The 26466-nt window shown below is 40.1% G+C and overlaps 2 protein-coding genes across 3 annotated transcripts; both read right to left on the minus strand.

The window, feature by feature from the left end:
* Nucleotides 1-3089: 3089 nt before the first annotated feature.
* ZC2HC1B (zinc finger C2HC-type containing 1B) lies at nucleotides 3090-14827 on the minus strand. Of its 2 annotated transcripts, none has more exons than XM_013194209.3 (8): nucleotides 13667-14827; nucleotides 12269-12333; nucleotides 10091-10210; nucleotides 9161-9299; nucleotides 7034-7158; nucleotides 6208-6313; nucleotides 5450-5528; nucleotides 3090-3303 (listed from the first exon to the last, which is right to left on the minus strand). In XM_013194209.3, the coding sequence occupies exons 1-8, from the start codon at nucleotides 13701-13703 to the stop codon at nucleotides 3279-3281; spliced, it is 696 nt and encodes a 231-aa protein (XP_013049663.3). In that variant the 5' UTR covers nucleotides 13704-14827; the 3' UTR covers nucleotides 3090-3278. The 2 variants fall into 2 exon arrangements, with proteins under 2 accessions (XP_013049663.3, XP_013049664.3); XM_013194210.3 differs by lacking the exon at nucleotides 13667-14827 and adding an exon at nucleotides 12640-13636.
* Nucleotides 14828-15187: 360 nt separating this feature from the next.
* On the minus strand, nucleotides 15188-23945 carry LTV1 (LTV1 ribosome biogenesis factor). Its single transcript, XM_013194208.3, has 11 exons — nucleotides 23760-23945; nucleotides 23474-23605; nucleotides 22501-22689; nucleotides 21425-21512; nucleotides 20376-20496; nucleotides 19363-19606; nucleotides 18502-18629; nucleotides 17385-17524; nucleotides 17067-17119; nucleotides 16077-16277; nucleotides 15188-15483 (listed from the first exon to the last, which is right to left on the minus strand). The coding sequence occupies exons 1-11, from the start codon at nucleotides 23760-23762 to the stop codon at nucleotides 15370-15372; spliced, it is 1413 nt and encodes a 470-aa protein (XP_013049662.2). The 5' UTR covers nucleotides 23763-23945; the 3' UTR covers nucleotides 15188-15369.
* Nucleotides 23946-26466: the final 2521 nt, after the last annotated feature.

Genomic DNA, 26466 nt, shown 5'->3' on the forward strand with positions numbered 1-26466 from the left:
TTACATGCACAATTTACAACTCATCTCAAATTTTATCCAGACGTGGAAAGGTGTGTTTATATTCATTTGCTGCATTGTTTTCCTTGTTCATGCAAATTGTACTCAGTTGCCTTTGTTCAAGCATGTGTAGTTGTGAAAAAAAAAAAAAACACCACAACACATTCTTGTAGCACTGTCTGATCATATGTTACTAGTAGACAATTTGTCCTTTTGGTTTGTGCTTCTATAAGAGGTGTAACTAATTATGAAAATACTTGTGTTTGAATTAAAAAAATAATGTTAAGAAGGAACCATTACACAAACATTGAGCTAGCCTGACACCCACGCTCTGTGAGCTGCTCGACTGCAATCAGGAACCAGAGCACTGGGCTGCCAAGAGACGCGTTGGTCCCTGGTCACAAGCTGTTCTGAAACATGCAAAGTCATGTTAATAAGCGGCATTTATCATATGTAACTATGGGTTAAAGACCGAGTCTCAGTTAAGCAAAATGAAGACAAAGAACCTTTGTAATAGTAAGACTCTTTAAAAGCGCACTATAATGGTGTCTACAAGTAAAACACAGAAGCAGACCTTAAATAGGTGATCCTGTTGGTTTAGCTCTTCAGTCTATTCAATTTTTTTTTTCTAGATTCTTGACATTGTAAATAAGGAAGGTGCTCAGCAGTATTCTGTGTACAGCATATGGTAGAAATACCCTAGTGTGCAGCAAATTAAAGGACCTATTTTTGCCTGCAGATTAGCTGTTACCACTTCATTATAAGTTTTTAATTTATCCATTACAAAATTGTGTCTGCATTAGAATGTGGCTTAGTCTAGGCTGACATGAAAAATGCATGTAGCCAAACTGCGGGTCAAATATATCTGTATTTAATTTTGCACAATTGTGGCTTTGGGTACATATATGCTATCCATACATCTCTTCCTTAAACCAAGGTAATTGTCTTTCAAGAGTATCCTAGCACCATCACACATCTACTTCAGAAAAGATTATTCTATTCAGGCTCCATTCATTAAAAACCACGGTCTAATCACATTAAGCCATCTCAGCATAAATGCTCAATGACAGTACCGTAATATAATGGTGTTACTGTGTTTGTGCCATACTACTATTTGTGTCCTTGATATCATCAAGTCTTGTATCCCTAATATCCCTATTGCTGTAACCATGAGCACAATTCCTAGAGGCCAAAGAGAGAACTGTAACAGTTCAGTGGTCATCTCGTTTTTGACTACAGTCGGTGCCACATACTCCACACACAGACGTGCTGCAAGTTGTGCTCATGCTGAGCTCTGCAAGAGTTTTGTGGCTGAAGTCAACGTAAGCAGGAGTAGATTCCTGTACTCCAAGGCACAGAGTGTACTACTTTTGATACCCCATCCCTGGAAGTGTTCAAGCCCAGGCTGGATGGGGCCCTGGGCAACCTGGTCTGGTGGGAGGTGTCCCTGCCCATGGCAGGGGGTTGGAATTAGATGGTCTTTAAGGTCCCTTCTAACCCAAACCATTCTGTGATTCTATGATCCTGGTCTTATTTCTCTCCTGGAAAAATATTACCTTCCTTTAAGAAATGAGCTCTTAAAACCACCACATTCTGTGCACACTTTTGGAAGAAAAAGGTTGGGAAAAATGTGTGGCTCTGCAGACCACTGACCTGCAGAACAGGAGGACCTGATCCAGGTCAGGCACTGACCCTCTGCGACATCTCCGGTTATCTTACCTTACATTATAATAGAAATGAAAATAGTTTATCTATCTATCTATCTGAACACTGCTTGGAAATCTGTAGAAATAGTGGCAGCTGAACAACAGAATTACTATAATCAAATGCTGTAAAACTGAAAAACTTGGTGAACATTTGCTCTCACAGAAAAAAAATACTAATTTAAACAAGAACATGGAAGCCACATAAGCCTGTTGAAATAATGTTAAGGAGCTAACACTATATTATGTGGAACAAAAGAATCTACAAGCTCTGTGCACACAACTATTTCCCACCCCATATTGGAAAACATGTTCATTTCTTTTTTTTTCCTTTGGTTTTCTTTATGAATTGTTCCTGTCCTGTCCGACTCTCCGTTTTCTTAACCAGCAGTTTGCTGTTAATTCTCAAGCTTTTTTTTTTTTTTGACAATCAGTCTGAAATTGGTTCATATAATTGATGACTGAGTGATACATTTTCTGCTAGCAGAATTTTTAACTATTGTTGTTCAATAAAATGTTCCTGCCCCTAGAATTCGGTTTTCTGTAAGACACAGGAAAGTGATTTGTGGAATCAACACCCAGAAGTTCTAGACATATACAGAATATACAGGGGGACTTAAAAAAAAGACATAGAAGCACTGCTTTAATATACTTGGGCTAACTTCATGCCCGGTGTATATTTCTAAGACAGTCTAGCTATAGGAATTGCACTGATTTCAGTGTCATCCTTTTTATAGTTATCTAATTGCTATTAGCTAGAGTCTAAGAGTAAAGTCTCGTATTTATTACTGCTGTGTCCAAGTGCTTTTCATCTTCATTTGCTTCATAAACATTTAATAGGAGAGAAATATTCCTTATGGGTTTTAAGTGAAAGCCTTATTGGGAATTGTTGGGCTAAAAAACCCCAACATACTGCATACTGGAAGTTTATGCAAGGTGGTCTAAGGCTGCTAATAAATGAGATGGCCAAAAATTAGAGGGTGATGTGATCCACCATATTTCTGGCTTACTACTAATCAATTTCTAATAGCAATTAAAATATTTATGGGAGAGTGAGATTTGGTTTTTGGCTGAACATGAAGTGCTTTGAAGCTGATGTCCCATATATCACTTATCACTTATTTATCATTACCATTTATCATTTATTGGAAGATTCTATAAATACACACACACAACTTCAAAATGTTCATTCATCTTGTTCAATATATTCAAAGCAAAGCTTTAGGAAAAAAAATGCATGACACTGGCTCTTACTACATTTTGCTGAAACTATTGCATTAAATACTGGTAAGATCCATCCCCTTTTAGGTGATTATTCAATTAAATTTTGGCATCAGCTACAGGTAATCTCACAGGATAGCCTAATAAGCTTTTTAGCCTAGGAAAAAAACAAAGGAGAACAGTGAACTTCAGTTTGCTTTCTTTTTAATTGAAGGTGGCAATCCTTTTGTTATTACAGCCGCCTTGCAACGTATTGAGCTTTAGCACTCAAAGTGGAAGAGGAGCTGGAGGATTGCGTTGTTAAGGTCTGTAATGCTTCAGTAGAAAGCCTTAACACATCCTCGGCAAGCAGCCACTCTATCTTCTGTTGTGCATTTGCAGTCTGAAAGCAGTAGCAAGCCATATACTTGTTACTTGCATAGAAAAATTTAACTCCATTTTACATAAGATGATTAAACTAAAGCAATAGTATATAAAAAGGTTTACTTTTAAATATTCATGGTTAATATCTTTCAAGCAAATGTATGTATTTACTAAAATATTTTTAAATGTTTGGCATTTAAGCTTTTAGTGGCTACCCTACATTACTCTCTCTAGCGGTCTTCTTGCCCCTTCTCAGATGTTTGCTGCGCCTTCTCCCTCCTCCAAATAATTGCACAAAGGTTAAATTCATAACATTTTTAAGTCAGTGAAATCAACTTTATGAAACCTTTTTTTCAGTTAGCTTAAATACAGTCCGTGAGAACTAGACAAGTCTAAGAGCTGGTTGTTTTTGTCATTGCCTTTCAGACTGAATAGTCCTTAGAGAGATTTGCACTGCTCAAAGCCATTGTTTCTCACGTCTGCTTTCTCAGCTATAAAGCACTCTTGGTTTGCACTGAAACTTAGCTCTTGGTAGCCCAATGTGCTCTCTAAAGCACCTGGAAAAGCTCAAGTTTTATAGAAAACACAGCAATTTCCAGCAGCCCATGAGGTGACTCTTCATTCCCAGGCTGGGGGGAAACTGCCCACATTCATCCCCAGTGTCTCTGGCTGTGACTTCCCACCCACTGGCTGTGCCTGTGCCATGAATGACAGCACAGCTCCCTCGTGTCATGTCAGGGCTTGGAGTAGCAGCATCTCAGCTCTGTCCCAGACAAAATGGGACACCCAGAACCAGGTCCCTCCTTCACAACATGCCTGGGAGAACAGGAGGGGGGACATGCTTTCTTCCCGCACCAACAGTGCATCAGGGCAAGTCCACGACCATGGCGTCTCTGGTGTATGTTTTCCATTGCTGGTCCCATCATGATACCCCATGCACATAGCAGCTAGCAGCCTGGACAAGTCCTTCTCTGCGTTATTCCATTCCACAGCCTACACAACTTCTAGCAAGTACATCACACCGTACAGATGCTGTTTGGATGGGACAGTCACTAATAGCCATTCAGAAGAGAGAGAGGAAGAAGGGGCTGAACACTTGGCTAGTAACTAGCACGGGGAGGTGAAAGGGGATGTCTGAGATGTGGAAAGCAGAAAGGAACAACAGAGGGAAAGCACACTGCCAAAGGACAGCAAGGGAAAAATATTTCACATTTTCTCTCAGTGCCACTAGGAAAAGAGGAGCCTTCTCCCCGAGGCTGTCTACCCAAGAGTGTAAGAGTTCGCTGGCTAAACCTTGAGAATGGTGGTGGTATCAGTAAGTCTCTGTTGGTGGTCTGTGAACCCCTGCACGATAACCGTAGGAGTTACTACACTGTTCATGTAGACACTCAACATAGATGGGCCCTGCAAAGACTTCAAACTTGAGTTCTTGCAACAGAATGTTTTGTGCACATTTCTGGTCATCCCCCACTCTAATAAGCTCATATCCCAGGTTCAAAATATCGTGCCAGCTATAGGGAATCCTTCTTGGCCACATTCCCTGCCAAGATCTCTGTTTCTGCTCTGGTAGGGGTGCCAGATGCCGATCATCTGAGCCATCCCCTTGTACTATGGTACCACAGCCATCTTAGGCAGGGTCTGTGAGGCCTAGTGGCTGATCTGGCATGGCTCTGCCTGGACCAACATGGAAACAATTCTGACTGCATGATCTAAAGAGCAGAAACACCAAACATCATGGTCTGGGAAAGGAAACAGTGAGGAGAAGGAAGAACCTCCACACCATCATCCTGACATGGTGATAACTGAAGCAGATACTGGCATCTCCCTCAGACAACAGGAGCACAACAGGAGAGCACGAGACCTGCTAGAGAAGTCTGCATTGTCAAGAAGCAAACACCCTCAAGATGGCTGTTAAGGCAGAACATGGTCACTGCCTACTTGAGATGAAGCTACTCCAAACAAAGAACATTTCATGCCAAAACAACTCTCAGCAGCCTACACTGGGGACATGAGGAGCTCTGCAAAAATTTCAGTGCAACCAACTGCTTTAATTAAGACAAAAAATGTTGATAATGTAAACAGTGCACCAGAATACTATATATACACAAAAGCAAATGAGGTAATACTATGTCATTGTGTTGGGAAAAAAAAAAATATATCCTTACCTGAACTCTCCTGAAGATTTTTTTCCAGGAGATACACCCAAAGGTTTTCTGTTTTTTTGTAGTGTTCCATGAGGGGTCTCTGCAAATAATTATGTAAAAATATTATTGGACATAAAAAATTCTAACATACATAAATTCAGCATAAACTCCAGAAAGGCAGTAATAAAAGATATGGATATACAAAGATATTGATTTGTACTGGTAATACAAAGAGCAGTATGTATTATCATTCATGGATTACACAACAAATAGCCACTAAAATAACTTTATAAATCATCTTCTAATAGCAAGAATATTTTGTCAATCCTGTTTAAAGGGAACCATTTTAGGGATGTGGTGGTATAAGTTTTAAGACTGAATTAACAAGGGAGAGTCATATCAAATGAACAACAAGCAAAGCTTGGTGCTTCACCTACGTGGACTTAAAGATATGTCATAAATCTTAACATCAACAATTAAAACTTATGGAATCATTTATGGGACAGAGGGAACTGGACATCCAGACTGCAAATTTTAGGTTTATGTTGGAACTTCTGTTTGAGAACCTCTAACCAAAAAGGCCAAGTCCCTTCTTAGAACCTACATGAAACCCTCTATGTATACAATTGGTGCAATGGATCAGGATAATGACTTGTAAAGCCATTTGATATCAAAAACATCCATTTGGAAGTGGTAGACTTCGTTGTAAGACAAATATAAATACAAAGATACAATACAAGACAAAGACAAATATAAGTATGGCTGATTGAAATCCTTACCTGGACTAGGTTTATCTGTATTGGCAGCTTCTTGTACTCTCTTCTGAAGTGATAATGCTGCAGTTGTTAAGGTTGGTTTTTTTCTCTGAGTCACTGGTTGCTTGCCCTAGTAAGAGAGTAAGATGCACAGTGCACACTTAAGTCTAGCAAGAAGTATATGGAGCCCAAGAACAACTCTCTGAATATTGATAAAGCACCAAATCATTGATGAAGCAGTGCTAGGAAGGAACAGGAAAAAGTACACCCCTCCCATTTGGAAGCTGTTTTTATGCCTGAAATAGATAACAAGGTTTTCAAACACCTTTTTTTTTTTTTTCTTTTTAATCACTATCCTCACTAAGGAATTGCTTAAATATTCCTACATACATATTTTTAATTACACTAAAATAGGAGCTTACTTCAAAACACTGCCAATAAGCTCCGCTTTTCTGATTCCCCAAAGGGGCCTAGCCCTTTGGCCTTGAGCCTAGTGTTCAGGAAGTAAATCAGCTATACATTTGCAAACAGCAGGGAAATCTAATGAACAAAAAGATATATCGATACCTTGCAAAAGCTGCCCAGATTTCAATTTCCCTGCAATTGTTACCAAAATTGTTGTCTAACATACTATCATATGTTTCATACTATCATATTCTATCAATTTTTATATCAGACAAAGGACTCCAGTTTCAGGTAACTCCTATCTACCTACTCCTATCTTGTCTTAAGAGTTTACCAACTTTCCTCTAACCTTAGGTTATATATTAGTACAGGTCTTCGCTCACCATAAAAGATATTTTGGTGAATCTGTCACCAGGACAATGCAAGTATGAATGTGTTTGCTTACCTCAGCCTGTCTGGTGGTCTTTGCAGCAAAGGCATGGCGAGCAGCTTGTTCTTCACAAAACTTGATGTGCCTTTGTGCTGCAGCCTCATTAAATCTTCTTGAGCAGTATGGACACTGAATGTAGTCTGATCATAAGAAAGGAACAACTTATGTCACAGCTTATATACTGCAACAGAGGAATTGCCTTACTTTACTGTAGCACTCAAGGTGCAGTTCAAAACCTGGCTCCATCAGGTATCCCAAATTAGAAAATTAGAACTACAAGAAAAGCACCTGGGATCCTAAAACCCTTGCTTACAGTATTAATACAGCAAACAGTAATAGCTTCCAGAAAGAAATCTCTAGGGATTAATAAGAGCAAATTTTACTAACTTTGACTTAGACCCCCTCCCTCAAAATCTCATAATTAAAAGGTCTGCAGAAAAAGCAATATTTAGAAATTCCTTGAATAGTCAAAAATATTTTAAGACTATTTTTAAGGGTGGTCATTAAGACTTTTATTTGTTTTCAAGAAATACATTTCCTTTGGACACTGGCAAAATGGTCCTCAAGAAGTTGTGCCTACCAGACACCAAAGAACCAGGTTACTGGGTGTGAAGCAGTACTGTAAAGAACACATAGCAGTGCTGCTTCCTAGAGTTGCTTTTGACAGTGCTACAGCCCGGATTCAGCAGAAAGCTGTTCAGCTACATTCAGCACTGGTGCAGTCCTACTCGTTCAATGAATGGTCAGTGTTCAGGGTCAGTGTCCTTTTAATTCAACACAGTCGTGTTCAGCCCTTGCATTGCGCTAGTCATTCTCAAGCCATTCCTCCCTGCCCAACACCTTTCACAAAAGTATCTCAGTTGTCCTTATCTTAATATTATTAGGTACAAAGTCTTTGCAAATCGCTTTTCCAGATCAGCTGTGTGGGCAAAATGCTTCTGAAAATGGAGGAGGGAAGGGAGAGGGACAAGGCAGCTGTCTAACTTTGGGGTTGCGGCAGTGGGAACCAGCACAACGGGAAAATGGGGAGATCTGGGCTTGGACTCTGTTTGGAGGAGGAGAAGGAAGAAAGGAAGGGGAACCTCTCTCTCTTCTCCCCACAGTCCATGTCCTTCCTCTCCAGTCCTATGCTATAGGGTATACACACTGAGGTGTCACTAGGCCCCCCAGGAATTCTGTGTTTCCTGAAAAGCAGCTCTCTGATTCCCTTCTCCAGAACTCCCCCTGGTCTTGCACAACTCCAGTTTGCTCAAAGAAGGATAAGGAAAGGGAGCGGTTTGCTCTCGGAGTCAGACAAGAAATAACAGAGTAATCAAAGTACTCAACAGTAGAAGTTCAAAGAGGAGCATGACCCCAATCAAGGAAGGAAAATGTGTCCTGCTGCTTATACTGCATTGCTGTCATCTATAAGAGGAGGAAGACTGGAGTTCTCACAGCTGGTTTTGGTATCAGTCGTGAATTCCTGCTCTGTAAGGGAACTGAGAGAGCCCTCCATCCCTCTGCCTTTATCGCTCAGGAGGGAACCCACAGAGACCCTTTCCAAGATTGCTCCCACATTTCATAAATCACTTATCATGAGAAATATTGGCTGTATATGTATATTTCTGGATCTGTAATTTCTAATACAGTGAGCTCTGCGTAGAGACCACACCTGCTATTAGGAGTAAAACAGACTTTTTTTTTTTCTAAATGGCTTTCCCTCACTGCACAGTTGGGGTGGGGAGGTGATAGTGGAAAAGCTATCTCATGGGAGTGGGGAGGCCTGCGTACACTACATTCGGTTTGACTGGTGAGGGGATATGTTTCGCCCTTTGTTAGACGACGGTACAGTTTGTGCTAGAGTACAGGCATCCCAGCTTTATTCCTACAGCACGAATTATCAGACCCCAGACTTGCCACCTTTATAGGCTTAAAAGGTAGAATTAGTTTTCTCATCCTCTCCACCACCTCTTCATTGCTCTCCTACTCAACTTAAGCCAATACAGTTAATAGAGAAAAAAATAGAAAGTATGGATGGAATAAATGTTCACATTGTTTTCTGCAGGGAGGTGCAAAACTGAAGCCCAGCTGTGAATAACAAGAGCTCACTGCTTTTCTAAAAATCAGTACAAGATCAATAATTAGATAAACTAAACCACAAACCTGGATTGATACTTGGTGGGGGAGGAGGCGGAAGAGGACGGCCTTCTTGCACAGCTTTTGTGACTTCTTTGGCTGATTGAATAGCATTAATAAAATCCTCATGCTGCTGTCTCCAGTTAGATTTCTTCACCTGCTGATTCTGTAAAGGAAATAAAGGAAGATACAAACAATATTTTCTCCCTGCAAGGGACAGAGAAGTGTCTTACAGTGAGGGTTCTTCCTTTCCCAGAGAAAGGAAAAAATGTTACAAACAAAAGAAACTTGCTTTTTTGAAAGGCACAGGAGAACTAAATTAGCCCTTTGCCATCCATTGACAGCACCAGAAGATGGATAAAAGAATAATGTCTTCCAGCAAAAAAATTCTGGTCATAGCAAACCAAAGGGTGCTTAAAAGGGAATAGAAAAGATACTGTGACGAGTGCCTTCCCTTCTTGCCCACTTTTCAGATTCTTCTTCTTGCTTTAAACTTGTGTGCACTTCTATTTCTTTCCACAACTGTCTTTAAAGGATATTTTACCATGTCAGCCTGCATGGACACCAAATCAGCAATCAATTAGCATCTCTGGGTAAAAAAACATATACGTACATGTGTATTCCCCTCATCATCACCATTACATGAAAAAAACTTTGAAGAGGAAGATATCAGAGAGTTGTGTAGTCTTTAAAATACATAAATGTTCATTTCCTAGAAAAGCAAAGACACTTACATTCCCAGAGTAGTCACAATACCTACTACTTTGGCTTCTGAACTAAGAAATGTTTTCAAACACTAGCAGCACGGAGAGGGGGAGGAAAGAATTTGGCACTGAGTCAAGCACATATGTGAGACTCATCCACAACATCCAGGCTTTGTCCCGGGAGGAAACAATAGTTTCGCTGAATGAAAGACTTCATATGGAGATAACAAACACTCTTCAATTTTAACCATACCTTTTGTGGGGGCTGCTTCTTCACAGTACCGATTTCTGTTCCCTGCAGTCTCTGTTTAAAAGAATTGAAGGGCTTGCGCTTCTTGTTGAAGACTTTCTTGCATATTGGCTCATGTCTCGGCTGGGATGCAAAGAAAAATAATTGTTTGTGAGCTGAAGTCATGCTTTGTTAATGGTGCTGCTTAGGCTTTAAAATTACTTGTATTCAGGGAGCTGAAGCAGTACTTTTACCAGGTTCAGTTTTACTCCTGGAGGAGTTCACCAAAACTTAAAAAAAAAAAATGCTCAAGTACAGCTGCAGTTAAAAAAAAAAAAAAAAAAGAAATTGAACCCATTTCCAGTTTGTTCTGCTCAGAGGCATGCTGGAGTAGAGCACAAATAAATATTTGCAGAGAATAACAGAGTGGGCCCGTGAACAGGAACTGTCTCATTGGACTCTCTCCCTGGCCCTGCCACACTCAGTTTTCTTTCTTTCATGGTTAAGAGGGAGAACAGAGTGCTTCTGTTCAAAGGGCTGATATTTACATTATTAGTTCTTTGAGCTTAGATAAGTATTCCAGACTCAGGGATCCTCTGGCAAACAACAGCACTGTTCATCCCATCAACACCACTAAAACAGGGACAGCTGCAAGCTGAAAGGGAGCTGCTGCTTAACAGCATGCAGTAACCCGACAATTCGGAATATCATCTGTAACTGGAAGTGTACAGAAGTTTTAAGTAGATATATAACCAGAGCTGAATTCGTGGAAGAGCCACGCCTCACAACAAAGGTTTTACGATTCAGAAGTGTCACAGATTTTTAGCATCAATCTCACTCCTCTGCAACTGAACGTCCAATTTTCTCTCTGTGAGGAACACAGTGAAAGGGAGGAAAAAACTACATCCTTACTCTGGTGCTGAGGATCACATCCATTTGAGTCCATCTGCAGGTAGCATGTTAAAGACCCCATTCCTATCGTCTTTTGCTTACTTCCCAGTTCTCAGTTACTCTTCTTGACCGTCTCACTACCCTCCCAGTGCTGTCCCCTCACCTGCCATTCTATTTCTTCCCTATCACATCTGAGTTAAGCCTCTGCCTGAGCAAGGCATTTCAGTTCCAGTTCACCTGGGCCAAGAATTGCCTCTTTTTACCATATCATACCTTTCTAGTAACTCATTTCCCTTTGAAGCTCCCTGCTCTTGTGCTTCAAGTCCTTACCATCTATTTCTAAAAGTGTTTGACAACAAAACCAAGAGGAGGACTCCTCTGCTGGGCAAACAGGGTAGCAGACACCTGCGTCTTGCTCACAGATGAGCACACCACTCCTGTATCATCAGAGGCATTGCAGGGCTTGTACCTCAGGCTACTCATACTGACAAGAAACTCGCCCCCTTCCCCCACCCCAAGACCACAGAGAAGCTGTCTATTCAAAGAAATTTGCCAGATTAGGCCATCATGTGCTTCGTGCATCTGATCTAAGACACCAGATGCGGAACTATTGGTTCCACCTTTGTCTTGACGCTCACAGTTACTCAGTTTTGCTTTTTTTCCCAGTCTTCTTTTTTTTTTTTCTAATTTGTTTTTTAGTTATATCATGGGGCTGATCTGAGAGGGGGAGGGGTGTGTGCAGAGCCAGCCCTTTCAGAAAAATCCTGCAGTTGGGTTGTTTTAGGCAAATTGCAAAGCCACCCATTTAGCCTGTAATCCAGGGATCAGTGAGGTCAGTAGGGATCTTTTCACTCACTTCAGCAGGCTTTGGAACAGAGCCTGGTGCCTGCATTATGTTGTCAAAGGGACTACTTATCAGATGGTTTATTAGTCTATTTTTCCCAGGAAGCCTGAAATAACAAATTCTGTCTGGAAACCTGGAGCACAAAGGAAGCTTCAGGTTAGCAATTTATGTCTTCCCAATAGATAATGCAGTATTTTAAACGTGACACGCAGCAAGCAGCAGTTTTTGGAAGAGCAGGTAAATTAAGATAATCTGCAATCTTGCGCTAAGTCACGATATTTTTATGATCATTCACCTATTCTCTAATCAGTTTTACTAATGAAAGCAGCTACTGGATCATTTGCTCTTTTAAACATGTGTTCAACCCATTTCTCCACTAATCAGCCACCTCCTTCTTCCCCAGCGCTCACCACCCCCTTCAGCTAACTGCATTGATGCTCCCATTTAAAAGAAAAGGATTGTTTTACCAGAACATCTTGTGCAAAATGTCTTCCACAGATTCTACAAGGAACCAAATCTTGACTTCCGGCAGCTGTATAAAATTCAAACCAGCAAAGTCTCAGTTACACAGTACAGGACTGCAGTAATATCGACAATACAATCAACGTGCAGGCTGAGCCTTAACGCGCTGAAACCGATTGTTTCTCTGTCAGAAAGGGACCTCTGCAGCCATGTGCCAGGGCTCCTTTTTGCAGGACCACTTTATTATCTTGCTCCCACAAAACACAAGCTTTCCCTTACTATGAGTGACAGGTTTTTGTTCTCCACATGACTGCTCAGGCACGTCCTTCCCCAGTGGCACCACAACTGGGAGAAGGGATGATTGAAGAGCACTTACTAAGTTGCTGCTGCATGAACTCTGGGAGGAAAATCAAGAGCAGGTCATTTGCACTCAGGTTTCTTTTTTTCTTTTAGGAAGTCATTAACAGCAGCGTAAACCTTTACCATTCCAGAAGCTACCAGGCTTCGCACCAAGTGTGACACCACCTTCATTCTGAAGACAGAATGTTTCCACGAGGCACTTAACAGCGTTCCAAGATGATCTTTCTTTCTCGATTCATTCTTTCCCCTACTTTTAAATCAGTAATTTTTGGAAAAACAAACACAAACCACAACCTAAGTTGTATGCAAAGTAGTTCTACGCCTTTATGACTCCACTGCTATTTACATATTCTCATTTCACTGCAGGGATGTTTCCTGTATCAAACAAAAACAGCTTTTAGAAAAACTTGAACATAACAAAGAGCCCTTTTCATGGGACTTGTAATCTAGAGGGAAAGACTTCTACATTTAAGCATTCCTTACCTGCTCTTGCTGCAACAAAAGAAATCTTTGTATTGTTGAGCAGGAGCAGATGTGTGAGTGCTTCTGTTACCTTTTCATTCATGTTACCATACTCCAAGGCTCAGAGTAGTTACTACAGTATTTCACTGATTAGAAGTGTAGATGAACAAAAGCAATTCTATGACTTTTTTGACTGTATTACCTGTTTAAATTTCACCCCACTTTTGTTCCCAAGAAATATCTTTCTGCACGTCTGTGCTTAGTCCAGACTACACTCTCCAAGTGTCTTCCTCTACCTCTCCCATTTCTTTTATCCTGCTCTCATCCCCTCAAATTTTGACTGATACAACCTAATTTTTCAAACAAACTTAAGTACAAGCACAGTATCACCGTATCAGCAACAAGAAGCCGGGAAAAAGGACAGCCTGCTCCAAAGGACCAGTGACCTTAGACGTGTTCAGTAGCAGATGAGGTAAGGACTAATAAAGGACATGTGCACTGTCTTTAGGAAATGATTTTCCTTTTTAGTAAATCACAAAATTACACTCCACTTAAACCACTGAACAGCATCTGTTACTCACTTGTTCCATTTATTTCCTTTGCTGGTATCTGACTCATCTTAATGTGATAGTTTCTCAAATGTACTCTTCAGCACTGCTATCGGAAGTCATGAGTGCTAGGTGGCCAGCCTTCGTTACTCAAAAGCTCACAGTTTATAGTAGGTCACGTTCCAGGCATCAGCAAGCGCATAATGAACGATTATGACATAGGCAGAACCGACTAAAGCCTGTGAAACATATGAAAACTAGCACAGATATAAGCTAATTGAAAGCCCCAAAACTTTTTATGTAACAGCTGATTTCTGCTTATTTGGTTGATTGAACTTCAGCAACTCTATAAAATGCTTAATTTTGATGTTAATACTGACACTTGCATTCTGACCAGTGAGGAATAAACTTGTAGACTTAGTTGCCTGTTTATTCCTTCTCTAAAACCCCATTACTTTATCAACTAAAATATATTCTAAAAGCTTTTTTCCCCAATATAAGCAAGTACTTTGAATGGTTTCTGTACATTAAAGGCCGTCCGAGCCCTTCTGTTATCTTGTCCCTAGTTAGTATTCAGAAAAAAGAATATTTAAGATGCTTTGAATTTAGTAGTAGTCGATCTGCTCTACTGATGTGTTGGTTTCTGTGTTTCTTACCAGTAAAACAGTTAACCGCTCACGCAACAGCAGATTTCAGAGGGATTGACTAAAAATCTTGTTCATTTCAATCACATGTATGGACCAGTCACAGTCAACAGTAGTTCATACACATTGTACAGAAATTTAACATACCAAGTCTATCATGCTCATCCTCTGCCCACCTTCAGAATTTTTTTTTTTTTTTTTTTTTTTTTTTTTTACAAACAACTTTGTTGGATCACAAGTTTGTATTTCAGTGAAACCACACTGAATGCAAGACCTGAAGAATAGCCATTGTCTTGATTTTCCTGAAATACTATCTGCAACATATTCTTCTAAACATTTGCTGTTTATTACACCTTGTTTGCCACACTACTTGGGCTGGCTGCTTGCAGCAAAGTTGCTTTCAAAAGCAACAATAAAGGTTGACTACTGCAATTGCAATGCTCGTTGCAAAAAAATTAATTTGCTAAGAAAGGTCAACTCATGTTAGGTAACGTGTCTAGCTACACAACAGCTTTTCAGACACATTTATAAAATGTGATTTTACCTCTTTCATTACAGTATTCAGATTATAAATAACCAACCTAAGAAAGAACTAAGGAGTGGGTGAAAAATTCTTGATTTACAAAACTGTGCAGTATCAAGGCACTATATTTAACCATCAGGGTAAGGGAGAGAAGAGAAATGGATATATTCTTGAGTACAAACTCAAATAATTTAATAGAAGAATCTAATCAAATCAAATCTGTAGGATTCTGCTGATGTGCTGAATACATTCAAAATATATGAAACTTTTTGTTCGGTGACAGCTTATAAGAAAAATATAGGTTTTTAATTTAAATACATTTCTAGTGTAATGGAAGTTTGCAACAGTTGCCATGTCACTCACGACAAAATAGACATTACTAATGCATTGTTTAAGGAATAAATTCATTTCAGAAATTCAGAATGAATGACAAAATTTCTGGTTCTTGTTACAGTAATATCTGAATAACCCCCACAGTACACGACTGGCAACTCTATCAGTTAGCAGTTCCCTTCTTGATACAGACGCAAACTTAAAGATGTTTCCACAACAAAAGGTCCTCGGTTTCGTTAAGACAGCTTCAGTCCTTGAATGTTTTGTTTCAGATTGAGCAACTCTTTTTCTTGCCTTGTTTTCTCCAGTTTGAAGGCTAGCTTGTTGGCTTTCTTCTCCATTCTGCGTTCCTGTGCATGTGAACAATTACAAATGTACAAAATAGAAAACATTGCAATTAATGGTTCCAGATCATGAAAATAGCAGCCATCTGGCCAATGATCTTATTTATGGCATTATTTATTGGTAGTCAGATTCATCTGTTTACATCTGGAATTATCATCTTTAATTTGCTGAAGTTTCTAATATGCTGGCAATTTCTGGTCCTAGATAAAACTACTAGTTTATCAATGTGGCCAATCAGATTTTCCATGTGTCTTTTGGAGATTTTTCATTTTCTGTGATATGAAACATTACTACTGTTTTCTTTGCTTCCCTAAATAATAGTGATATAAAAGGTCTCCTTCCAAAGTTACCTACGTAATAGTGGCCACAGTAACAGACCCCAAATTCCCATATAGGAAATTAGGATAGCAGAATTGTAACATTAGCTTTCTCTCTATTTTTTTGATCTTCTTTTGAAAAGAAGCAATAATTAGCCCTTCTGGCCAGGAAATTTTACACGTTAATTTCTAGACAAAAAACCAAAGGGGGTTTAAGTTTGTAAGACAGAATTCTGAAGGTATAACACATTTTCATAGGGTTTATTTAAAATAGGGCATACCTTTCGCTCCTCTTTTATTGCCTGTTTCCTGGCTTTGCGCTCCTCTTTGCTTTCGTTTTTGGAACGAGGCTGTGTTGATGCTCTTGGCAGGTCACTGTCATTAATCATTTGCATACGCTCAATCTGCTTAGCCGTGAGACCTTTCTGAGGCAAGATATGTAGAGGAATTCCAGTCTTCTGGGAAATCTTTATTGGTTTGGGCTAAAATAGAGAGTGCATATGCGTTAATGACCCCCAGCTTTCTCTCGAGGAAGTGTAGACTGCACTGCCTTATCTGCACAGAATAAGATTAGATTCAGATTTGACAGTAATAAATATAGTACGAGGAACCTTGTATGTTCTTCCCTCAGAAAGATGCACATTAATCTCAAAGTAAGAAATCAAACACACCTGTAAGCAGAACTTGTCCCAGGGAACCAAAAAAAAAAAACTTTTCTCCCTTTATTTAAATATTACTGAAAAAGGACTTAAGCAGGCACTTAATATTTTTTTTTATAGGGTTTCAAGAGAAAGGTTTCCTTTAAAAATCACACAGCTAGAACATCAAACTGTGCTCTACTTCTGATGGGGAGCTTCTGGAAGGCCAAAGAACTAGAGTACATTGTTTCAAATTGTAAAATTGAAATAGAAACCTATTTTCAAGAAAAAAACAAATATGTGGTTTTAAGAAATAAATTACATAAAGTTGTATCACACAGAGTGACACAACTTTCTTGTTAAGATTCTGCTTAGTTATTAAAGAAATTCTGAACTTCTAATGATATAATCACCTAGGTCTTAGTCAGATTTCCCTCTAATATATTTTTGATGTTTTATATATATCCAAACCCTTCTTCAGTGAAGAAGTAATACCAGAGGCCAATACCCTCCCCAACCTGTTTTTCTCCTCACACCTTCTTTTAAAAAGAGACATCCACTGAGAAAGCAATCATTTTTGTCTCAAGTTTTCCCAAGCCACATTGTTACCTTGAATAAGTTTAATGATTTTACCTTTGATGGCTCCATAATAAGCTTCGGATGATTATATAAGTTTGAATATGTACCTAGGTCACAAACACAAAAAAGTAGCAATGAAGAAATTAGACAAATATATTATGAACTGTAGTACTAGTTAGTCTTTGAAGGCATAAAGTTGCAAGAATTCAGTAATCTACATAAAAGCAATAGTTTTATTTAGCAAGAATTCTTGCTGCTGTGCTCCAGAAGCATATACTATTTTACCTCCAAAAATTGTTAGAAAAATTCCCAAATCACCTATCATTTACTTTGAAATCCTAGGAACAAATAAGAGAACTCCAAAATACTTACTCAAAATGGACTCACAATCCCACTTTTCTTTTGGTTCTTCAATAACTAGAGTAACTATTCCTTCTTTTTCTTCCTCACTTTCTTCATTTGCAGGAGAGTCTAAATCTTCACAGGGTTCAAGAGAATCCAATTTCACACAACTTTGAAGAATTCCAGAGGAAAACAGAGGCAAAAGAAAAAAAAATGACCAAATTAATTTGACATTGGGAAGAAAAAAAATAAGGTTCACCTTTTCTTGAAAATGCTTAATTACGTAAAACCAGTCTCCCCTTAGTAAAACCCCAAGCCAAAAGTGAGCTATTCCTAATACAACTTGCAACAAAAATAAGCATCTCCAATACAAACTAAAACATGAGGCAAGAGACAGATGACAAAGTAATTACTCCTGCATATCAAAAGCATCTGGCACAGAATATTTGTGACTGTAGGGAGGGCAGAGGATATACTTTACAGCTTGTAAGCACTGCAGTGCTAGAGGTAATTATGTACTCCACTAGTGACCAGCCGTACTTCACTACAAGGGACACACTACCTTTCACTCTCAATCAGGGAGCGCAAGGCTGATATGTGAACATTTAGACATTTAGCTCTGAGATAATATCGCTTGTTTTTAAGAGAAAGTGAATATACTGTGGAAATTCAGTACATCGGCATGGGGCTGCTTGGCTATGCTCCAGCTGCACATGAGTAACAGTCACCTTTGAGTTTATAATCATGTAACTAGGTACACAGTGGAATCAGCTGCATACCAGCAGTGAAAGGATATACTTAGCTACAGAGTCTGTCAAGTTTCTCCTTATAACTTAAAGTTTGTTTTTAAGTTACACTAAAAAGGGAAGAGTGCCTTTAGACATTAGTTATACTAGACGTAATAAAATTATACAAAAGGAGCATAATGTCATATAAACCAACAAAATGTCTCCACTTAATTTCATCATCTACTAACTTCAGACTGATACTCAGCGACAAAAAAAAAGGGATACTACTCAAATGAAAATGTTTTATTGTGGGATGCAATCTTGATGTCCCTGCACAGGAAATAACATCCCCAAATTTTCAGCACAAAGCTCCTACTACATAACTGTGTATGCAGAGCAGTACATCTGGGATTACGTACTTCTTTGCTTTCTCTTTGTAGTAGTCATTCAAGACTTCCTGCAACCGAGTGTTGTCCGTGTTAATATAGCCTTCTAATTCCACATTATCCAAGGCTCCAATTTCATCTTCATCAAACTGTTCAAAAAACTAAAATAAAGGAGTGGATACCTTTAATTAGACCACACTCATCATTCAACTTGTTGGTAACTTAAAGAGTTAAACGTTTCATTGTATTTGTCCCTTTTTCCTCTCCCCTCTCTCTTGCTGAACAACTACAAAACACATCTGTGGTAGGATTTCCTTCTTACTGATGATATTCTTTCATCATGGGAGTAACAAAGTTACTGCAAGATAATGTATATTTTTGAAAGATAACATATAAGTCAGCTTCTGCAAAATGTCTCTTATTTTGATTCGTTATCAATTGGTACATTAAGAAGCCTGTCACTGCTCAGAAAGAAAAGTTACACCCTATTTCCCCTGCTCTGACATCATTTCTTGAACATATACTTGGCACAGTGGGGAGAATGGATGAAATAAGTTTCTGGTGCAGATTCACTTCTAATTTACTGTGTGGAAGGGAGCCTCTCAGAGAGAAGTGTAACAACAACTGTGAATGCCGATTATAGTCACCAGAATAATTTAACTATATCAATGTCAGACCTTTTAATACTCAGTTAACACTGCAACCTATTTAACACAAGCCACTTAGCGCACACAGTATTAAATGCGGAGTATCTGCAGGTAACGGCTGTTTGAGGCCCCACCTACCAAAGGCAGGAAGAATTTGCACAGGCGTACAGGACACCACCGTATGGGATGAACCAAAGAAACGTTTAGCACCCTTACGTTTAACAGTTACATTCCTGAGCTGCTTTACCTTCTCAAATCTGTCATCCAACAGGGTTAACTGCTCGTTCCTTCTCATTACTGAAGATGTCATAGAATATTCTGTGAAACGACTCCTGGTTTCTTCTTGCATAAAAAGAAATTCTTTTCCCTGTCCATTAACCCCATCATCTGATAAAGGACCTTCTGAATCATAATCGTTACAACAACTATCCTTTTCATCACTGTCATCCTCCACATCTTCCCATTCATCGTCATCCTCAGCATCTGATCCCCTAAAAGAGAAGTATGAAACAGCTTTAGAATAATACACGGACCTTTCCACAACTCTACCCAATGTTAAGTTATCTGATACAATTTGTCAATAACAGATTTAAGTTTTGAGAGGCAATGATTTAAAAACTGATTATTCTCAAGCCAGTAAAAGAAGAAAAAAGAAAAACTAGCAATGAAAGCGTTGCCACAGTCAGCATAATACTACTTTTACCTGAAAAATGAAAGTGTTTCTGATAACTGTTGGATCACACATCTGTACATGGAGAGTAAGGTTATGTTTATGTTCTACTAAATTTGTCAAAGTGGAAAAAAATACTAGAACTGGTAAAATTTATCACTGCTCGTAAAATGTTAAAGATACCAAAATAGAAACAATATGCAGTAGAGTATCACTTGAAACATTTCTAAAGGTCCTGGAAATACCAGTAGTAATATTGATCAAGACTAACAGAAGTACTTTAAATGTGACAGATAGTATTGTTTTTATATACAGTTCAGGAAACCTATGATATACGTCGCATATGTAAACAACTACTTAAGAGTGTGTGAGCTCAAGGTGTCAAGGTCTCTTATCTTGGCTACCACGTGAAATTTTGATTTTTTTAAGCTACTACCCACACAGTACATGGAAATACATTATTCCTTTGGCTTATATGTATTCAATTTGAAATCTGAAACCACTCTTGCTTCCTACAACACAACCACAAGAAATACCAAATAGTATCATTCCTATTCACTTGTGGCATAAACAGTTTTACAAAGCTGCACCTTTTCTTTGGTTCATTTGCTTGTAGAACAAAATCATCTTCCAGAATATTTTCTGGATTGTCAAAGTCAAAGTCATCATCAAGAGCTGCAACAATATCAGGGTCAAAATCCAGCCGTGGTCCTAGAAAGTTAAAAAGAAAAAGATGTAAGTATATAGGTTGCTGTGATATCATGAAGCTACCTTCCTGTATGAAAAGCAATCCAAATAGATTGTTAATTTGCACTAGGAAAAGATTAAACTTAAGAGTCAAAATAGCAAAACATTTGTAGATTTTATTCAATCTGCTAGGCAAATAACCATCCTCTTGTCAATTCTCCTTATTCAGAAATGTCTTAACCTTCCAAAAATGTATTTTTAATAGAGGTTACTTATAGAAGAAAAATTATCCAAATTAAGAGTACTGTATGACCACTATGTAACTGGCAGTGTGGAACTGCCAACCCTAGTTGGCTCCTACCCTCTAAAATCCCTTACTTTACAAAAGGTCAGAAAGCATTTCTCTACTGCAATTAACAGAAATGTCTCTAGCACCCTGCTGTAAAGACAGAGAGAACAATCACAATTAATTACAAAGAAATAAGATAGCTCAAAAGTGAATGTTCAGTACAAACACATATTCATAAAAAGCACACTTTAAGCCTGTAACACTGAAATTATGAGGCAAAGGAAACACCTTTCAGAATTTAAAAAGGGGAATTTTGAGTAAAAATCCAGTTCTGCACACGCATTCAAACAGATTAAGCAATAAATCAATAGCATTATGTACAGAGCATTGTTAGAACTATAAGACAACTTTTCCCTGTTCTATCTGCTACATATTAGTAATAACTCAAGGCTTTTTTCTCCTCTAAGCAATGCTGAGAAGCTAAGTAGCATTGCCTCAGAGAAATAAGTCTCAAATGGAAACATAGATCTCCTATAGATTATTCTTTATGTCTGCTCATCAGTCTGTTCTAAAACAAAACTAGTAACACTATAATCAAAGCCATAATCACCAAGTAGTACCTAGATGGCAACTCATGCTATAGAAAAGCAAAAGACTTAATACCTGAAACAGGAGCAGCTTTATTTAGTAAGCCCACATCCTCTTCAAATTCTGTGGCAAATACTGAGGAAGGCAACTTAATAGACGGAGCCTTAAAACAAAAAAACAAACAAACAAAATCCATACCACAATACACTTGCTCTCAGTTGAGCTCAACAACATGCAGATAATCATATGACCAAAAGAAACTCTGTGAGTGCCACTTAAATATTATGACAAGCACTACTTTATTGGTGTCAAATTTTCAAAGTTATACAATGAAAGCTAGGTAAAGTGTTGGCAGTATTCGTTCCCATATCAATATTGCCTAGGTACTGAGATGTATCTAGGAAGCTTTTTGAGGAACGGAAGGCACAACAAAGTTTTTAATTTTCTTTAGGAGAACATTAACATACATTTGAAATTACCACTTTATTGAAAGGCTTGCTAACGCGCACCTTTAAAATAACTTTAAATCTTATGCAGTGTTACCAAACTGGACCTGAAAGGTACTTCCGACTAAGAACATCAGTTTGGACTAAAATTACAGTATTTTGTTAGACCAAACTCCCTCAATTAAAAGCGACTGACTGGCAACTGCATACTTTATTGCTTAAAATGACATTTCCCATTCCAACATTATCCAGCTATGCCAGCAATAGAAAACTTCATTCATATCCTCTCTGGGTTTAGATACAATCCGCTTAAAAAAAATAAAAATACCAGGTTATATTAGCAGTACCCCATATTCCTAACTCCCAGAGCATTCAAAAGCTTTAAAATTTTTCAGAACAAATGCCAACCCCAGAGCAACACAACTTGTTCAACCAAATACATCTGTAAGAGGTCAATACTCCATCAAGAAAAGCTTATCACGAGTACATAAGATATTTTAACACCGTGGTAGCAACAGACCATCAACAGACCTTGGCTTGTCAACTTTTATTTTTACTTGTAGGAAAGTCTGACTGTGGATCAAGAGCATCCTTCATATATAGACCACAGCCACTGTAACACCTGTTCAATATGATCAATTTGTCTACAGGCTGCTACTCTCAACAGTACAAAAATAAGATGATTAGTAGCAAAGTACAACTTACAGCAATTCGTTGAATTTCATCCTCTATGTGACCCTCACTTGTGATGACAATTCTGCTTTGCTGTCCACGCACAGAAGGGACAAGCTCCGAGGGACCAGAGGCTTCTTTCAGATGCTGCAAATAGTCATAGTCATCATCGAAGAAGACTCCATACTTCCGCTGCTCTTCTCTCCTCTGCTCATCATGACCCTTGGAATTGGAAGAAAAAGTGCAATTAGTTATTTAAGTCCACATAAAACTTATTAGCAAAAAGGAAAGCAATGCATTCATTGACAGTGCCTGAACTGCCTGAACCAACCAATCAAAAACAAACAAACAAAAAACCACAACAACCAGCCTAATTCCTCCGTGCTGAAAACAGCTTGCAGAAAAAAAAAAAAAAAACAAAAGAGGCAGGAATAAAATTAGGCTTAAGGTATGGGTGAAAGTACATTGAAAAGGAAAACCCTGATTAAAAAAAGCACAGGTTATGTTCACTTACGTGAAAGAAATGTATTAGGAGTAAGAACTAGAGTTCTCTGAATTGGATCCAAGCGAACTTGGATCCAATTATGCTGACTCCACAGCAGTTCTTAGAGTCACCTCTCTGCTCATTAGCCTAACGCACTGTAAATGAGAATGCTGTGACCATCTGCTTCAGCACCTGGATGCTGTCTGAGCACAAACTTAAAGAACTTCTTCTATAAGCAGCAAAACTAACAAAGCCTGCTTTTTCCAGGCTGGGTTGGTCAATCTTTGTGGATACGAATATATTTTAAAACAGAAATAAAGCAGTGTCAGCTAGTCCTCCTTAACCCACCAGACAGTAACTCACAACTATCAAATCCCTGCAACATCTCCTTCTTTTTAATAAGCTGGACTAAACAATATCTCCTTTCAGGCTACGGGCTTGAATTGTACGATTGTGCAGCGCTTTCCCCTCCTGCAGCACCTCTTATCCGAGCGAACCCCAGCGTTAAAAGCAAACGTTTACTTTCTGGGCAGGCAGCAGAACTCTCTGTGGCGCGGTATCGTCGGCAGCGAGCGGGTCCCTCTGGCTCCTGTGCACTAGGTGAAACGTCACAGCTTTCTTCTTCTCTATGAAGGGCTTCTTCTTCTTGTGCGGCTGCAGGAGGACATTTGGTTAATCACCGGTAAAACACGAACGATGAGCACGGCCCCCTCAGCGCTGCCGCGGGCCCGAGGCTGCCCCCGGCCGGGCCGTTGGGGGGCCGTTGGGGGGCGGCACGCGCCCCCCTCCCCCCCCGCCCGGCGCTCACCATGGCGGCCCGGCCCCGGCCCCCTCACGCTCACGCGGACCCGGCCTCAGCGCGGCCGAGCGGCGGCCTCCGGTTTGGGACCAACCACCGGCCGAAAGGGGGGGAGCCGACATGGTGCCACCGCGGCAAAGGAGTCATTTTTCCTCAGTTAACAACAACGACGAGCTTTCTCTGAACAAAGTCGGCATTTAAGTTGAGAGCGAGCCCCTTAAACGCATAAAGGGCACGTGGCCAATCTCCACAGACACACGCTCCCCAGCTCCCCCCCCCCCCCAGTTAGCGGGGAGTGGTTCCGCCCGCGGGCGGGCCGCAATGGCGGACGGCGGTGGGGCGGGCCAACGGGCCAGGCGCAAGCGCAGTCGCGGGAGGGCGGTGGCGGAGGAAGGGGCCCGGAGCGGGCTGTCGAGGGGGGCGTGGCTATCCGCCACGGGGGCGTGGCGATCCACCGAGGGGCGTGGCTTAACGCTCGGGCCCCGCCCCCCGCCGCACCTATTCGGGGCGGGGCGTAGCGGTGCGGGGCGGGGCGGAGCCCCGTGCCCCGGCGGGGCTGGGGGGGCTCGGGGTGCACGGGGGGGGGGCGCGTTATTTCCCGGGGGGGGGGGGGGGGAGGCGCCCTCTTGGGGACGGCCGAGCTCCGCCGTGCTAAGGCAAAAAATAAATAAATAAATAAATGAAAAGTGAACAAAAAGCCCTGCCCCTCCGCTCCCGGCTCAGCTTCCCCAGCCCTTGGGGGGCAGCAGGGTGCTGGCAGCCATCCCCAAGGCCCCTCAGGAGCCATAGTGTGCCCCGAACGTGGCCCAGGGGCACGGCAGCTTCTCTCAGCTCTGTTGCTCACAAGCACAAGTTAAAGTTACCTCTCTGGTATTTTAGGCCTCAGGGTTTTCTGCCCTACCTCGTAACCCTGCGCTGTGTTTCCTGCCCGCACCCCCACAAGCGGGTGAGGGAAGGCGCTGTGCTGCGTTCAAAACAATAGGCCCCCTTATCACGAGAGGCTGATAGTGTATGTCAACAGCGATATATCTGGAGATTAGTTTTAAAACTGAGAGATTAGGAGTAACAAACAGCATACGGGCTCCTTTGCTGATCCCTAAGGCTGAGTCACCTCGTTCCAATGGGCTTCAGATTTATCAAAACCCCAAATGTAATACCTGATGGACATGATATGTGCGTGAGGCTGTCTCTCGGATGGCGACTCCACCTATATGTCTGTTTTCACCAAAGCCCTACAAGGCCATATATCCCCCTGCACACTGCCAGGCACCTCTGCTCAGGCACCTTGCAGGCTCAACACATCAAAAAGCATCTCACTGCAGAGGCAGTACTGCCCGAAAAGCACTGTGCTGGAAGTCCGCCTTTCTCTATCAACAATTTGCCTTCCATGTCAGAAAATTCATACTAGTAATTTTTAGTTCTTGCAAAGCAAAAGTTATTACGAAGTAATTACAGAGCGAAAGTTGCCACCCGTCGCTTTGAAGGCCTGGCAGGCAGGCTGCAGGCTAGGCCAGCCCTCAGCTCTGCAGAGCAAACTTGTCTGGATGCTGTAGGTGGGATTCTGGTGCTGACCTGATGTCAGTGAAGTTATTCCACTCAGGTTGCTGATAAATTAACATCTGAAGCTGGGAGCATAAATTAGGCCTCTGAACCACCAAGCTACAACCCTAACTTTGTATTTTTGACGTAACTATCTCCACTTTGAACGCAACTCTGCAGGAGTACACCACCCACAACAGAGCTACCAGATATGATCAAAGGACTCCCAAAGTTTTAAGGAAGGTTTCAGGAACTTTCTTTCATTTCATTTCCATGCAGAGTGACTTTTAATTCAATCTCTGGAGATTGCTTCCCAGCAAGAAACTGCTCTCTGAATTTAACTCCATTACACATACCCATGTGCTTGCCAGAAGATTCAAGAACAGAAATGTTTTCTGTAAAGATTTTCTGAACAATTTTATTGAGGTAATTTTCTTCATTTTATATTTACTTATATTCATTCATATATATCTGTAAGTCAAAGAACTAAACACTTGTCTAAGGCACTTGGAACTGTGCACAGCAGAGTATCCTACAGTACTGTACAACTAGGCAGCACACATTTTTTTGCTTGTGAAATAAAAACACCATAAAAGAAGCATAGTCTATGCTCTGTATAAAAAAAGATAGTACATATTCTATTTTTCAGATAACAATATTGGAATATATTTGTGTGTGTGTATGTGTTTATAGGTATATACTACCGTACAGATAAAACCTCAAGAAGCAGCTATGATTTGTAACGTTCCCAGTTATTTACATTCACAAATATCCATACACCTGTGTAAAATGCAGTATCATACGAGCTACTTCTTTAGAGTTACCAATCACTTTAGGTCAAACAGCTAAAATACAAGTAAATGCATTAATTTTATAATTGTTATTTAAAATACTGCGTAAGCTGAAAAGTTTGGGAGTATTGATTCCCCATAGCCTCCCATCTTTTGAAAGTCATTGAACATGTGGAAAGTACATTTCAAAAGGCCAGCAATTCTAATTTGCTAACATTTCAGGTACATTTTTTATAGTCATCAATAACTATCCAGCGTGATGGGCAGGGGGGAATCACATCAGGAATTTTGTTTGCTTTATTTTACTTGTAAATGGGAACATCTAGTGAAGCTCAAGCAGATTACTTTGAGCATAGTTAGTTTCTATTTTTAATCATATTAATAAA

Source organism: Anser cygnoides, chromosome 3 (assembly GCF_040182565.1).
Source record: "Anser cygnoides isolate HZ-2024a breed goose chromosome 3, Taihu_goose_T2T_genome, whole genome shotgun sequence".
NCBI classification, from domain to species: domain Eukaryota; kingdom Metazoa; phylum Chordata; class Aves; order Anseriformes; family Anatidae; genus Anser; species Anser cygnoides.